Source organism: Pseudopodoces humilis, chromosome 1 (genome assembly GCF_049639895.1).
Source record: "Pseudopodoces humilis isolate 2021_Gansu_Grassland_sample_001 chromosome 1, ASM4963989v1, whole genome shotgun sequence".
NCBI lineage: Eukaryota > Metazoa > Chordata > Aves > Passeriformes > Paridae > Pseudopodoces > Pseudopodoces humilis.
The window spans coordinates 24,419,751-24,436,299 of record NC_142200.1 but is presented as its reverse complement, the minus strand read 5'-3'; the positions used below and the strand labels follow the sequence as shown (position 1 = coordinate 24,436,299).

General features: G+C 37.5%; 1 protein-coding gene across 1 annotated transcript in view; it reads left to right on the top strand.

Annotated features, from left to right (window-relative positions):
• The window catches only part of SLC26A7 (solute carrier family 26 member 7), a 66,846-nt gene extending 57,576 nt beyond the window's left edge, over nt 1-9,270 (top strand). The window contains exons 15-18 of the mRNA XM_088056089.1: nt 2,472-2,572; nt 4,785-4,839; nt 4,927-5,030; nt 7,023-9,270. Of these exons, the coding sequence (XP_087912215.1) occupies nt 2,472-2,572; nt 4,785-4,839; nt 4,927-5,030; nt 7,023-7,058 (296 nt within the window). The 3' untranslated portion in view covers nt 7,059-9,270. The remainder of the gene's footprint in view (nt 1-2,471; nt 2,573-4,784; nt 4,840-4,926; nt 5,031-7,022) is intronic.
• The last annotated feature ends 7,279 nt before the right edge of the window (nt 9,271-16,549 follow it).

The following is a 16,549-nucleotide window of genomic DNA, read 5'->3' as shown; positions in this document are numbered from 1 at the left end:
TTGGCCTAATAAGTCCTTTTTTTCATTCTGTTTTTGACTGACTTTTTAAGATTTCAAAGGCAAGGAACCCCTTGAAAATGCTTTTTCTACAGGAGTGGAAGGTACTAGTGGACGTCTCATTGCCCATCACACAGGGGCTGGAACTAGATGATTTAAGGTCCCTTCCAACCCAAATCATTCTCTGATTCTGTGTCCCTGCTTACTGCACTGTAATGAGTGTGTGTGTAAAGAGACAGCTACATAATGAGGGAACCCTTCCTGTATTGCTGCCTGGACTGATCTTCAGATCAGGCTGAAGAGACTGTTTTGCTAAGCTCTGGTCTTGGGATTTTTTGCACGCACAGAGTTGAATATTACTATGAAAATAAAAGTAAGATTAGAACCATGTTAAATCTTTGTGATCTTAAAGCCACATAGGAGAAAATCTCAGAAAATGTCAACTGAATTGTTAGTGATGTGATAACCAACAATATTATACAGTATTTCAATACAATATATAATAAAATACCCTAGAATTTTCCTTTCAATTAAGGATTAAGCTGGAAACTCCACTCTTTCCACATTTTGTAACTCTTAAATCAAACCAGAGCACATGCATTCCCATGGGAGAGCTGCAGCAACCTTTTACAGTGGATACTTTATACAGATGACTTCATTGTGGATAGAATTAAAACAGTGTTTATTTAAAACACTTATAAGCATTAAGACTGCAGTAGAAAATCTGATTTGGAGGCTGTTGTCTGAATGTTTGCATTTGTTAACTAGACTCAGGACATTTTTATGGTACTACAGTGTTTAGTTAACTTGGGGATGACAGAGTGCTTCGCTGTAACATAGCAGCATATGAAAATGGTTATTGAAGATTAAATTGTATTTTATTAACTATATTGTAAAATACTATGTTTGAGAAGATCTTACCAGTACATATTTCAGTCATCTTGAAGATGAACTGGTTTCTCATATTACAAAAGTGACAGAAAGCACAAGACCTCTTTTCTGAAAGCCTAAGTCATGCCTTGAGGACTTAAATGCTCTTGCTACTTGTACCAACCAGTTTATTATGATTCTTCATTGGGTCTTTAAAACAACAAACAGAGAGAAAAAAGAAAAATCCCTTAAAGAGAAAAGCAAAGTATGGAGCTTAAATTTTCAAGAAGGAGGGGGGCATGAGGACACAATCATTAAGCTTTATGGCAGTTGTTGAGGAAAGCTTGGATATTTATGTCTTTGTCAGAATCCTTTCTCTCTTTGGGGAATACTGTCTGTATCAGCACCAAATGAAATGGCTGCTCTTGCTCATGCCACTGATCCAAAGAGGGTGCAGTTCTTAACCTATCCCCCCATTTACAGGCCAGATAGCCTCTACTGCAATTCAGGATGCAGCAGGGAATTATTTCACTGAATCTGGGAGATCACATGAACCCTTTCTGGATTTCTATCACAGTAATTTTCAGGAGGTTCCCTTTAAAATTCTACATTTTTGTTTGTATGTATCTATTCATGTATATTGGACAATACAAAGACAGTAAATGTCTGGAGATGCAAGTCCAAAAGTCCTTGGCTCTCTGACTACTGTCAGAAAGAAATTACTACCATTATAAATTTGCATCATGGGGAAATTCCAAGTCCCCTCAATAGTTTAAAATCTTTACCTCTGCTCTGCCAAAGCCATTTAGCTTAACTCATCTTTAGAATCAAAATTCCTTTCTTTCATATTTTTTTTTTCAGTTGCATGCATTATGATAACAAACATTTGTTCACTGAACAATATAAATAAGATGTGCATTATTTTACAGTCTTCCCTTTATGAAAGCCAGGAATCATTTATCTATGTGCTAGTTCAGGGTGCGTTCAGAACAGAGTATGTTTAGACTAAACACAAGATGGCCTGAGGATGAGGAATGAATATAAGAACTTTGCAAATCTTACCAACACAATTTTCCTCTCCAGGATCAATATGTTGTTGTGTATTAAAAAATTAACCAAGCAAAAACCAGCTTAGTAAAACCTTAGGAAAAGTAAATACTTCACTTTACATATATTTATTCCTTTTGGTTGAATATTAAATTAAGCCACAGGCAGGTGTTTAGGGACTATGGAAATCAGTGTCTAACTTAAAAGAAAATAGATATATTTTCTGTGTATCCAATGAAAAATCTTCCAAAGTAACCAAGCTGACTCAATGAGAAATTCAAATTTGAAGAAACAATTGCTTAATTCTTGAGACACTATTTCTGCCTAAAACATCTCCATTCTCCATGTTCTGTCTGTCATCACTTCTTTCCATTGCCCTAAAGGTTCTTCATTTGTTCTTCTAAAATATGGCATTTGCTTGCCTGGTACCCCAGCACATAACAATAAAAATTTTATTGTGATAGTTTGGGTTTATTTTGTTTAGCTATCATCATTCTTATACCCATTTCTTGAGTATTCTCCTTTTAATTAAAGTTTTTCATTTATCAAATGTGTAGGTGAGTTGGTGCAGTCACGTCACAGTGAGCGACATGTTTTGATATTAGACTGCAGTGGACTGAATTTCTTTGACTACACTGGAGTCTCAGTACTTCTTCAGGTATTCAAGACACTAGAAACATTCTGTATATGTTATAATTATACATGTGAATTATTGGGGCCAACTATCAGTCACTCCACCTATACAGTGGATAAATATTTCACCCACAGAAAAGATGAACACAGATTAATTACATTAAAATATTTCTAAATATTTTGGTTAACAGTGCAAATGTACGTATCTATATGTAATGAAGGGGAGTTTTGGAACTTTCCTTTTTTCTTTTGTTTTTTTAAATTGGTTTAGGTCATATTTGATCCTGCTGTGTCAGCTGTAGACGTGTGTAAATTTACCGCTTTAAAGTTTCAGCTTTAATTCCATGATTTTATCTGTATGTTCTTCTGTCTGCTATGGCTGAGGTGAAAAAAATGATCTCCATAATTTCTCCTGTGGGTAACATATCTTGCAGACTGGGTTCCAGCACTGCAGGAATTCCAAGATGCTCCCAGAAGACTGAACCCTGCAGTCACTGGTTACTGTGGTGAATGTAACTAAATCCATATGGTTGCTGGCCATAATTGGTGTCCCCTTAGGGTCTGCCCTGTTTAATATTTTTGTTGATGATTTGGACAAGGGGATCGAGTGCACCCTCAGTCAGTTTGCAGATAAGAGCAAGCTGGGTGGGAATGTTGGAGGGCAGGAAGACTCTGCAGCAGGGTCTGGACAGGCTGGATCGATGGGCCAAGGCCAGTTGTGAGGTTAAGCAAGGCAAAGTGCCAGGTCCTGCACTTGGGTCACAACAACCCCAGGCAGTGCCACAGGCTGGGGCAGAGTGGAAAGACATGGATTTGTGGTGGACTTGGCAATGCCAAGTTAATGCTTGGACTTGATAACCTTAAAGGTCCTTTCCAAACTAAACAATTCTGTGTGTCTATGGTTCTACATAATGGTGCATATGGTTCTATATGGTGCATAAAAAATTATGTTCAAAAACTATTTCTTACATTTCCATCAGATCTGGAGTTTAAAAGTAGTGTAGTGAGTACAGAGTTAAGTGGGTATAGAAGGTTTCATTTGCATAATTTTTCTGGGTAAGATAGAAGACATGAACTTGGGTCTTAACCCAGGCTTCTTCTTGCCCTAACAATTTTCTCAATTTAGTGTGGTGATTGTACAGTGAAGTAAGTCTTGCCTTAAAATATTTTAAATTAAAACTACACGTATAGGCAGGGATATAATGAAAAAGAAAACTGGAAAAATAAGGTTAGCGGGAGTGTCTATTAGCTTTGAAATACAGGGCATTCAATGTAGTATTGGTTAAAGAATTTATGAAACTAATTTCCAAATGGTCTTAGAGACCTCCAAATTGCAAATTATGTCAAAATGTTTGACAAATGTGTGAAAGGTAAGTCTGGTGTGGGCTGTGAAGTGCACAGGTTGGTAGTGCAGCCTCTGGATAAACGGTTGGTCCAAAATGAAGTTACTCCTTCTCTTACCAAGAGAACCACACTCAACACTTCCTTGTTGTTACACTCATTCCCAAAATATCATCACTGATGTCAGAGATGGAGAATTTTTTAACTGAGTAAGATTTTTGCTTCATTTTAAAAATAGAATATTCTGACAGGGTTCTCACTGAATCTTTTCTCTCAGAATTTTTCTATTTCACATGGTTATTTTAACATTTTTTGAAGCAGTAACTGCTCGGATATTCCCCATTTGGCAGAAAACTGCCCCACTCTGTTTTTAGAGTTGTTTTCACTATTGTTTAATTCTTTTGCTTTGTATCTTATTAATATTTTTTTCTTTAGGGAGTTAAATACTTTCAAAGAAAGAATAAAGAGCAACTTAATGCTGAATGCAGAATGATAGTTATGGTGCTTTTTTGATAAAAGTCTCAAAGTTTCCTAGGTCTGATTCCTGTTTGTGTGGACTGGTAGTATGCAAATGGTAAGGACATGGGAAAACACACTGAAAAAATAAGAGAACTGGAAATAATGCCCCTAAAAATTACAGTCAGAATTGGCAAAATTATTATTCAAATTCAGTTTTAATTCTCAGCAGAGCTGTAGAGTACTGTGGAGAGGTGGTAAGAAATAAATGTGGATGACGTTTGCATTATAGAAGGGCTCGCTCTGGTGGCTGCTGGCAGTACAACTGCTGCAGCAGCACTCTGGGCTTTGCCTATCTTGAATATAGGCTTTTTGTGTAATTTATATTCTTTCAGTATTTAAAACAGGGTTTTTTTTTAATTTCTTGTTTTCAAACATAGATTTACACGGACTGTAAAAACAGATACATCGATGTGTTGCTAGCACACTGCAAAGGCAAGTATCAGTTTACAGTAAAAATTTTAACATGATGATTTATATATCCTCACTACCTTCTCAGTGTTCATGTTTGCTTTATTGCAGCTTCCTTGATAAAAGCAATGCAGTACAGTGGAAATCTTGACTCTGAAAATCCTGTATTTTTTGAATCTATTTCTTCAGCAATTGATGCCATTCAGATTCACAAGGTAAGACTCAAAAGCAGGAGTAGGTGAAGCCTGAAGGGCTTTTTGGAAACTTGCAGTGATTTGTTAAAGTCTGGTAAAGTCTTATTTACCCAGTGAACCTTTATGTAGAAATCTTTTATCTGTCTGTACTCTACAAGTCCTCAGCCTGAGGAATGCAGTTTTCTATTTTTCTGCTGCTAGCACTCTCTTCCCATCATGTCTCCTTTTGCAACAACTTCTCGGTCTTCTATAATAAATCCAAAGGTGCTGTGTTTGAGCCTGGATTAAAGCACCATTCTCCACTGGAAAGATTTATGTCATCCACAAACACCTAACACAGACTCTTGGTGAGACAAATTAACTCACAGCCAGTTCTGCATTACTGAAACTACAGTCCTGTTTCTCAGCCTGGGATGCTTGAACACCACAGCACTGGTCTGACTGAAATGGTTCTGGATCCCCAGGTAGTTTGGTTTGAGATTGAAATCTTGTCTCTGCCCTGCACTGTACCATGTTGTGTTGGTTCACTGGTGGAAAAAGGGGAATTGCAGCAAGTGAAACAGAGGGCTAGATGGAAAAGGGAGGCTTGAGCATCTATTTACTTGTTCAATGACTCTTGCATTCCTTTTTAAAAAGATTGTTAACCTGAACTTTCCTCTTGAACTATGTGATCCTTTTCCACTGTCATGGCAGTGTGAGTCTGCATTAAAAACAGTGTGCTTTCCCGTGGTTTTATTTATGATTCTAACATGGCTAGAGCTTGGCTCAGAGCCTTCTCCAAGAGACATTAAACTCATCATGGTCTGTGGTTTGGTTGTTTGTCTTTTATACTTCACTTTGTATTTTACTAATTAAATCAGACTTGCCTTTGGACATAACCACTTTCCATTGATTTATCCAGATTAAGGTGAATTGGCACAGTTGGTCCAGTGAATTGACCAGAAAAACACGTTCCCTTCAGTGTTTTTCAACATGTTTCATTATCCTGTCCTACAAAAAATTTGTTGAAATGGTAACTGCAGGGCAAAAATAATGGGGTTAGCTATTGTATATTTTGTCTGGGTCTCATTAGATGAATTAGAATGATTGTTGTCCTATAAAATGTCTGCTTTTTTTATTGCCATTATTAACTTTCTTAACATTCTTTTAAGATAGTTATGTACTAGCATTCCCATTTTATGGAAGTGGGACATAGATAGACCAGGAAAAATGTTCATAATGAAAAGGGGGAGTTAAAACCCTAAGCCCACTTTCTAGGGAACTGATTGTTTGGTTCCACCAGAGCTGCTAGGCAAACCAAACCTCTGCATTAGTGGCTTAGAGCAGTTTAGTCTAAAAGGCTTGAATGCAGCCTCAAATTTTAAATGTAATTATGAACAGTGTATATATACTGCCAGTACTTCTTTGGAGTATTCATAGTATGTGTTTCAGGGATTTTTATGTGTTCAATGTGTTGAACACCTGAAGATATGGTGGACATGAATGAAAAGGCAGGGTAACTGAAATAGCAGCACCACACAGTAACTACTAGTCTATGTACTCCTCCTGTGCCTTTTTAAGGTGCTGAGGTCAGTAGGACTTTTGAGTATTAACATGACAGAATAGGCAAAACAGAATAGAAAAAAAATACAAGGAAAGAGTTGGAGACTAACAGAAAGTGGTTTGTTCCGATTCACATTTCAGCTTCCCCATATAGCAGGAAGTAGTCTTCCACTGTCAGAAAGGTGGAGGTAAGAGAGCTTTGTCGTTCATTTTCATTTCTGCTGCTGTTCAGAAATGCAAAGATGTTCTTATCTACATGCTCCAATGAAAGTGTTGTGTCATTCTCATTTTTATGTTTATAAATTGATAAGATACTTGCCTATTACTTTATGCAGTTAATCATAAATTTTTGAAATATTCATTTCTATAATGGTGGCATTTTCAAGCTAGCACTCCTTCATCTCCTAATTTATTTTTTTTTCATTATATTCTAGGAAAAATTATACTTTTTTTTTCTGTTTCTCAATTTAGAATTACAGCAAGTTCAGTGAACAGAGTGAAGTGTGATACCCACCCATTGAGCATGGCAAGTTTCATCTGCTCGTACTCAAAATGAACTACATAATTTTTCTCCAGTGGATCTCCTACCTGATATTTTGTATACCATATATATTTAGTACATTGAGTAATGACAGATCTGCCTTTCAGAAAGAAAATCTTTCGGCTGCAATCACTCAAGAGAATTTTTATGCAATTGTTCTATTGTGGTTTTATATAATATTTTTATATACATTTAGATACAAATTATTAGAAAGCAGACACGAGGTACTGTGTTTACCAGTTAGGTGTATTCTTTTAGGTATCTTCTATTGTAACATTAGTTGTAATATGCATCTGTAGTTTTGTGTGTGGAATAGAGACATTAAGAATTCTTAAAAGAGTATGTTGTAATTGATAGAGTATTTGCAGGAAGGCATAAATCAATGCATACTTTTTCTAATGGCTTTAGTCTTTCCCCTGTTCAAGACAGCCATTTGCAGTGACAGCATCATATCACAGCTATCATATGCTTCCACTTTTTGTACTTGGGTTTTGTATGCTTTTTAATGTCTGTCCAGATCAATGAGAGAACTTGCAAGTATGTACAGAGAAGGCAGATACATGTTGACTAAGAACGCTGGATTGCCTCTGTCTATTGTCTTGTGCTATTATGGTTTCCTACATTCTCAAAGCCACAGAAACTCTTTGGCTCAGACTGTAGAGGAAAAACTGGTAATATTTTTCCAAAACTTTTTTCCAGCACATTTTTTTCCAGTCTGCATTTCCAGTTTGAGCTGTGATTTGTTTGGTGTTGAAATCTTCAGCTAAGGCAGCTGAAAGGTGATCACAAAAAACACATAAAGGTGTGTGCCACATTTCAGCCACAATCCTGATGTGCAGTATACTGTGTGTGACCACACAAAATGGGTAGAGGAATTCACAGGTTGAGCATTTTGGTTTGTATTTATGGGCTGTCAGCAATCGTATTGGATTATACTACCACATTAGTATCATGTTATATGGCAACATATGAAGGCCTTCCAGTACCTGAAGGGAGCCTACAAGAAACATGGAGAGGGACTATTTGCAAGAGGTTGTAGGACAAGGAGGAACGGCTTCAAACTGAAAGAGAGTAGGTTTAGACTAGATATTAGAAGAAAAATTCTTTACTGTGACAATGCTGAGGCACTGGAACTGGTTGCCCAGAGAAGTTATGGATGCCCTGACTCTGGAAGTGTTCAAGGTGAGGTTGGATGGAGCTTTTAGCAACTTGTTCTAGTGGAAGGTGTCCCTGCACATGATGGAGATGTTTTTTAAGGGCCCTTCAAACCTAAGCCATTCTACGATTCTATGTACAGTTTTTCCCTGTTGCCTTTGTTCCCTTTATGTGAACACCAGCAGCAAAACGTGAGTTGAGCAAAAAGAAATCAACAAATTACAAAGATAAAGAAGTAGTTTTGGTTTTGTTTTTTTGTTTTGTTTTAATCTACTTAAAAAATCTATGGAAGCTAAGGGTAAATTAAAATGGCACAGCCATAATGGCCATCTTACACTACAGAGAGGAGGAAAGTACAAGGGTGCTTTGTGCAGCTGACACATACAGGCAAAATCTAGTTCTAAGTGTTGTTTTCAGCAGCAGTTACAGCTGTATGCTTGTCTGGACCCTCCTTGCTCTGTCTGCCCAAAGCTGCTGCCTGCAGGAGATGAGATGCCTCATGGAGTGACTTCTGCATCTCTGCATAGTTAAGACATTAATAAACTTTTCCTCAAGTCTTGGTCACCCCACACACGATAATGGGAGAGAGTAATGGGGCTTTTTGCCTTTTCAATTTTGAGTGACTTGCAGTTATTCCCTACTTTGTCCCACAGAGGACCAGAAATGCTCTGTACAAGTTCTTCTGAGACTGCTTTGGTAATTACTATGCAAAAGGTTGATAAGTAACTGTGAGAAACTCATTATATGCAGGAGAAATAAATTCTGTATATTGTCCCAAGCACATTAATTTCAGATGCTGTAGTTGATTGCAAATGGCTCATTACATCACTGGACTCAGTAGCAGGCTATAACATTTGATTAATAATTTCCTGAAACAGTTTTAGTAATTTATTAACACTTTAGAAACTATTTACAATGTACTTTAATCATAGAAGCATCAATTTCATGTCACAGTTGAATGGAGATTTCTACTTAACTGCAAACTGAATAAATGAATAAATGGTATCTTTTTTACTAGGTTCAGCATTTGTTCTTTGCTGGTTAAATGTTTTTTTTTCTGAAAATTTATAGATTAGTTGATTAATGAAATTGTTAAAAATAGGGTCTTTAGCAAAGACATCTTTCACTTTTCAGGAAACTTTCACTTTTATTCTGAATGATCTTGTAAATGGATCAACACAGATACTTTTAAAATTTCTTTTAGTATTAGCCCTTTAAGAAACCTTCTGCATTAAATAATCATTTTTGTAGTGCTTATCAAAATAGCTTCTAATTTTTACTGCTTTCAATAGGAATACTTTTTGCCCAGTTAGATGGTTGGTTTAGGGATGAACATTTATTATTAACTCCAACCTTCCAACACTGGGCTTTGGGATAATTTTTCTGTAATCTATTTTGCTATAAATAATTAGTTTAAATAACTTTCCATTTCTGAGAGTACGCATTGTTAATTATATTCCCTGTCTGGCAAGTGGCATCACTTAGGATGGTTGTTTTATCAGCAGAATAGTGTTTAAGGGACATGTGAAGATAGCTGCCTATTAAATTTCTTCTAAAATACCTGTACTGAGTTCAAGCTCTGTCAAACCAGAACTGCTCTATATGACTATGGACAGTGAGCGAGGGAGTGTAATTTCTTTTTTACCACTGACTTGGAAACTGCATCAGCAGTTTGTAATTTGCAATTTGCTCTTCCATTTCTCTTTCACCCACCCTTCTGAGTTACTGCTGTTTACTGAAATACGTGCCTGCACATTACCTGTCTTCAAGTGGCCAGGATGCCCCTGCCATCAGACCTCGTGGACTTCCAGATCCCCAGTTGCTCTGCTGGTGGGATGGGAGCTGCCTCATGCCCTCCCTGAGTTGGTCTCTGCAAATCCCTGGTGGTGGCATGTTTGTGCCACTCACAGAGTCAGTAACTTGACAAACAACTGCTTAATTCCTCTGTGAATCTTAAACTTTAAGTTTAGGATTAAGTTTTGGAGGCAATTCCCACTTATCAATTTCAACCCTTCCCTCAATGCTTTTTATATAGACTGTCCACTGGCTTTCCTCTGGCTGTCAGAGAGAATTATTATGTAAATATTTGGAAGCCCAACCCAAAACATCACAATTAGCTTCACTGGAACGGAATTAAATATAATAGAGTAACATTTGAAAGAAACCAACAGCGGTCATGTAGTCCAACTGCCATTATTATAAAAGAATCTCATAATTAGAATAAACCGTACTTATTCTTCTGATCCAGAAGGGCAAAGGAAGCCAAACTCATCCTGTGTGCAGGCTCTTTGCTAAAGTCTGTATGTCCTTATGGCTGTGCAGGCCTGGCCACACTATCACAAGGGAGTGAATTACAGCCAGGAACAATAAGGGGTTTAGTTATTTGTGCCCTTCATCTTTGTACCTTCAGCCTTATTTACTTGAGCATCCCTAGGGACTTTTCAGAATAATGCAGTTTTATTAACTGCAGTTACATCCATCAGCTTATGCAGTGTTAGCAATAAGAGCAAACTGCAGGGTTCCCTCTGCCCTCAGTGCTTTCTAAAGGTGCAAGAGAGAGACTGCACCTGCCAGCAGAGGCTTGAGGAAGTTTCTCATTTACAAACAGGTTTCAAGTAATGAAACTAATGAGTTTACTACTCTTAGTAAGCAATTCTGAAAAATCTAACCATTCACTTTGATTCTTGTATGTATATTTAGATGCTCAGATTTTATCTTGCAAAATTCAGTATGTGTGATTCACCACGCTTTTGCAAATCAGTGCTTCAATTTTGCACATTTGGTGTATTCTGCACTTCATAGGATAACTTTAAGATTGTTTTTTGCAAAGATGGTCCGAAGTTATCAGAGATGATATATTTACTTTATGTGTTTAGGATTTTATAGCTATTTTTAGAAATTTATTCTACATTTTAAATATTATATAATGTAAGTAAAGAGTTTTTCTCAATATTTAAGAGTTGCTAACCAGAGTATATTAAAATGGTGATCTGATTATATGCTTCTTATGGAATTTGTTTCACGCATTCCAAAACAAAGCAAGCAATGAGGAAAAAAAGAGAGAGCAAACTGATGTTAAAGAATATAACAGCAATTAAAAATTAGGCATAAAATACATAATAAGGAAAAGACTGTTAACATTATATTTATGCAAATTAAATGTTTCTAATTCTTGTCATATGTCTTTCATTCTAAAGGTTATTTGCCCTGATTCTATGATTCAAGTGTCACAAGGTCTGGCTGTAAATGCTTTCACATAATTTATTTGACAGCTCTGTGTGTCATAAATATATAATGTAATAAGGGAAGGTATCTTCACTGTTGAATGAAAACATTAATGTGTCAATACTGTGTATGAATACTGTTTGACATTTACTAGTTTCAAAAATAAAATACACAGTATGCCTTGAAAATATGGTATTCCTATTTCTGGAAGATACTTTCTTTGTCTACAGGAACTCATAAATAAATGAAGGAGCGCAGTTCCAGAGTGCATGCTAAATGGTGCCTTCATCATTAAGATAGATTTTACTAAAGATCACATAATCTGTATGTTTCCATATGTTTTATAATGCATTTAAATATTTTTTTCTTTTTCAGATTCTGTGTATTAGCATACGCAAGAATAAATTTATACTGAAATAAACTGAAATATGAGACAATTTGCATCTAGAAGGAGGAAAATGCCCTCATTATTTAAATTCTTATTTTTTTTACTTTCTGTACTAGCCACTTTGTTATGAGATATGCTACCTTCTCCAACCTCAAAATGTCTTAAATCTTAACAATGAAAAAAGAGAAATTGCCTTACATTCGGAAGTTTTATTTCCTCACATCTCTTACATGAGTATGGCATATAACAGACATTTTTACCTCTACAAGAAATACAGAAATCTTGGTCCAATTTCTCCAGTATTGCCTCTTTTCATGCACAGTTGTTCTAATATGTCTTTTTATAATTGTCATTTGCATCTACAGATGGTGCACCTCATATCCAATTGGCACATACTGACAGCACTGCTTATATACAGTCTGGGCTTATCCCAGTAAAGAGAAAATGATGGGCAAATCTCCCCACCACCTCCCAATAACTGTAATGACATTAATGAAAAATGGATTGACATATCCTTAAAAATTTGGCCTTGAAAGTAGCAGCTTAATTTTTCAAGCCTGGTAATTTATGAAGGCTTTTGCATGCTTCTAACAAAATGAATGCAACTACTGCTTTTTTTTATTTTTTTTTATTTTACAGTGGTACAAAAAAGTATAAACAATTTACGGTGACATAAATTAGCTAGACAGCTAATGACAGGCTGTTTTCTAGATCTAGAGCTATCCTTCCCAATTACACCCACACAATAGCTAGGAAACCTCCAAGTTATCTCACTTTGGAGTGAGATAACTGAAAAAATATCATTGTTTTTATTCCCAGAATGGGCACATAGAAGCCCAAGATCAGCTCTCACCAGGAACTTGAAAGGTAACTTGAAGTGCAACTCCTTCCCTACTGGGAATCCTCTGGTTCCACAGCAGTTCTGGAGCATGACATACAAAAGCAGAGAAACGGCTGCTTGGTTAATCTTTTTTTCATGTGTTTTCCAATAAACAGGTCTCTTGTGCTGGATACATTCAGGTGGTTAATATTTAAGAAGAACCAAGAGAGTGCCTCATGTTCCTCTGACTGACTCAGTGATGATAAATGTTTCTCATCCCTGCTGTGCTTTGATTAAGATACTGCTGCAGTTCAAAAACACAGCAAAAACTTGGGAATTCCTGAAAACTCTACAATGTTCAATTAAGCTCTATCCTGTACATTCACTTAAATCCCACAAAATATATCCCACTAATTTGGACATACTGTTCTATATTCCATTTGAGAGGCAAAATTATCTACTCCCTTAATTGTTACTTGCAATAGTTGTAAGATTTTGGGGAAGGTGCTTTTTTGCACATTCGCTCTGATTTGTAGGTCAGGTTATATAGTAAAAAATGTTTGCTGCTCATTGGATCTGGAAATGAGATCTCTCCGAGTTCATAGCAGCAGTACTGGAATAGTGAATTGATACTAGAGTGGGTAGCTTATACTCCAGTACAAATTAATAATTTCAAAAACTTTCAGGATTTTGCTTCAAGTTCCTGTTCTCTCTGTGACTGTGTACTTTTTAAATCTTACGAATTTCATTACTTTCTGGTTTAGCTTGGTTCCTACAGCCAAATTCTTAATTCAGAATACCTCCATAAAGGAAGGTATGTTTTGAAAGAACAAGAGCAATCCTAACTTATCTGTTAGGGGAAAAAAATGCACTTTTTTGGTTCTGGAGTACTTCCAGATTTGAAACGTGTTTTGGAATAATATGTTTGCAATCTGCAATTCGTGATTATTTTGATCTTATATTCAGTAATAAAATTGTGTTTAAATCTGCTGATCTCAGCTCAGGTTTGGTGCTGGCCTGACTCCACTGTTGCCCTGATTTCAGAGGTCTCATCTTCAGTTCCCAATCCCATGAAACAGAGATGGTGACTTGTAGGTGACTCATGATGCTCTACAAACCTGGGGACCGCTTGCTTTGCTCCTTCCTTCTGCCTCTCTCCTAGCAGGAGACAACCTGCTCTACAAAATGCAGACCACTAGTGACTGCTGAAGTGATTGAAATACAAGTGAAATGCTGCAGATACAGAACTGGATACCAGGGCTAAGATGCTGGTGGGCTGTGAAACTGTCATACATGGGACTGGGAGGAGACAAGTGCTGGGGTGGACAGCAGGATATGGGAAAAGACTATATAGGAGAAAAAGACTCAAGTGAACAAGACTGTGATATTGTGCATGAATGGAAAAGCTGAAGAGCAAAGGTGCAGCTGGGATGTCAGGCTGCATGGAGGTGCTGGATGAAAAGAAGGCAGACCAAAAAAATTTGAACCACCTCCTATTGGCAGGCCTTTGATCACTACACAAGGTCATTTTCTTCCAAAGTGCAGTTCGCCTCACACAAGGATAATTTCCTCACAGTGCAATTGATCCCATTAATGTGGTTTCAGCAGCACTTCAATTACTTCATATCAGTAAGTTTGGATTTTTTCTGCAGTCAGACATCTTTTTCAGACAAAATGCAACATTTATAGGTGTTTCACTCATATAAGTATGAAGTATGCATATTACAAAGCTCACATCTGCCTCTTTTCAGCCTCACAGACTACACCTTTTGAGAGAGACACGTGGTCCATAAGGAATAACAGGTGTACCCCAAGTATTGCCACCTCCATGTTATGGGCAGCCCTTGCAAACACTGTGCTCAAAGCACTTCAATCATTTCTCCATCATTTTCACCATTCAGATACCTCACCAGGATCCACCTGGGGTAGTGGCAGCTCCATTCATGTCATGAAAATCATCAAAGAAAATTTAGCACAGGACTAGAAGTGTGCAACAAAAGGAAACAAAGGGAAAACACTTTAAGTTAAAAGATTAATTCCAAGCTAGGATGACAGTTCTAGAATAACCAGTCCATTAGGGCTAATCACCAGTTAGCTATGGGCAACGCTGTTAAGTTTCATGGGGACATGGTATCCTGTGCCTTGGTGACTGCCTCCACTCTGTGCAGGGAAAGGCCAAACCAGGCAGTACCATAGAGTCTTCAGTACCCTCAGTACTCATCAGAGCTCCACTGAGATGCACTGCCCCAGAGATGTGCAGGCACTACACAGAAGACAACTGTGACTCACTGAGCAGTCAACTAACTAAGTGTTAGCATAGGCAGAGGTACTACTGCACTTTTTATCAGGAGAGAGACATCCACTTGGCTTTGGGTAGCAGCTGAATCTGTCTTTATTAACACGGTCCTCAGCTTAGAATGGCATCATCCTGCCTGCCTGGGCTGTGCACACCAAGGTGTGGTTGGAGAACCTCAACCAAGTATTTCTAAAATGCCAAAATCTACTGTGCCCAAGTCTGGACTTATTTCAGGAAGGTATCTTAACTCTTCTATGATTTCTCCTTCCTGTGAACATTACCTGGCTGCATAGAAAAGAGGGCAACAAGATTCATTGGTGACAAGGGCAAAGACAGAAGAGGGCATGAGCTGACAATCTAAGTTCCTGGGGTCTGGTCTTCATAATGGTGGTCTAACATTAAATATATATATTGTCCTAGGAAGAGGGAATGGTACCCAGAAGTTCTCCACTCCTATGACTTCCCCAGGCACAAAAAAACAGTGTCTCCTTTTGCCAGGCAGCCCAGTTAAGCCTTAAACTCTATTTTGCCTTAGTTTTATTGTAAGGTATCCTCATCCACCAGTAGGAAGGTTATTACTTTGAAGATAAAATGGTAGATGTCAATTTTGCCAGCCTGAAAAGGAAGCTGTTTCTGGATTTCTCAACTCATATGGCAAAACCTGGCTATTGTGTTGAAGCAGCTGCCCTAGCTTATGTATGATAAGAGGACTAGCAATATGTTAGCTCTCTACTGTCAACACAATGGACACACTGGAAAAATCAGTGAGAAGCATCTCTGTATTTCTTCAAAGAGTAAGGGAAGTGCCTCTCTGCTTAGTCTGGTCAGCTGTGGACAACTCTGGTGCCACCAGAGCTGAAAGTCTGGACACTAGGTAAAAGCAAGTAAAATGTTCTAATATCTAAAGTCATGAGCAACTGCCAAAACCTTTTACTGGTGTTGGAGGTATTTCCTCTGTCCTCTGTCAAAAAGGACAAAAAAACCCCAAAACAAACAAAAAAACCTAAACCAACCAACCAACCAAAAAAAAAAAAAATAAGGTGATGTTTAACTCTGCGGTATATAAAATGTTTCTGCATCAGTGATTTCTCTCCCATGGAACAGAGCAGGTAAGTCTTGGTGACAGTTAAGCTTATGCTTTTTGTTTTCCCTTGAATTTCCTAACATTTGCAAATATAAGCTAGGTCCTTAATGTTATATTAACATAGATTTTTATGTGTCAATTAACAGATAAATTCATTATGAAAACTCATTTAGGAAAGGGCTGACACCAGACAAAGCCTTGAGGCAGCTGTGGAGTGCTGGGATGAAACATCTGCTCTGTCAAACTGCACTCAGATGCTCCCATTTCTCAGCTGTTCACCCCTGCTCCACAGCACCTCAAGCAGCCACTCACCTCCTCGGGACATACAAGTTTGGACACAGACCCACACAAAGGCCAAACATCTCCATCAGTTCTTCCAGGCATAACCACCTAAAGAAAGTTGTCAAGATATGCAACACTTTGACATCATGAAAGAAAAAAAATCTGTACAAGCTGCATGCCATGTTCATTTTTCATACGAGATTTGCT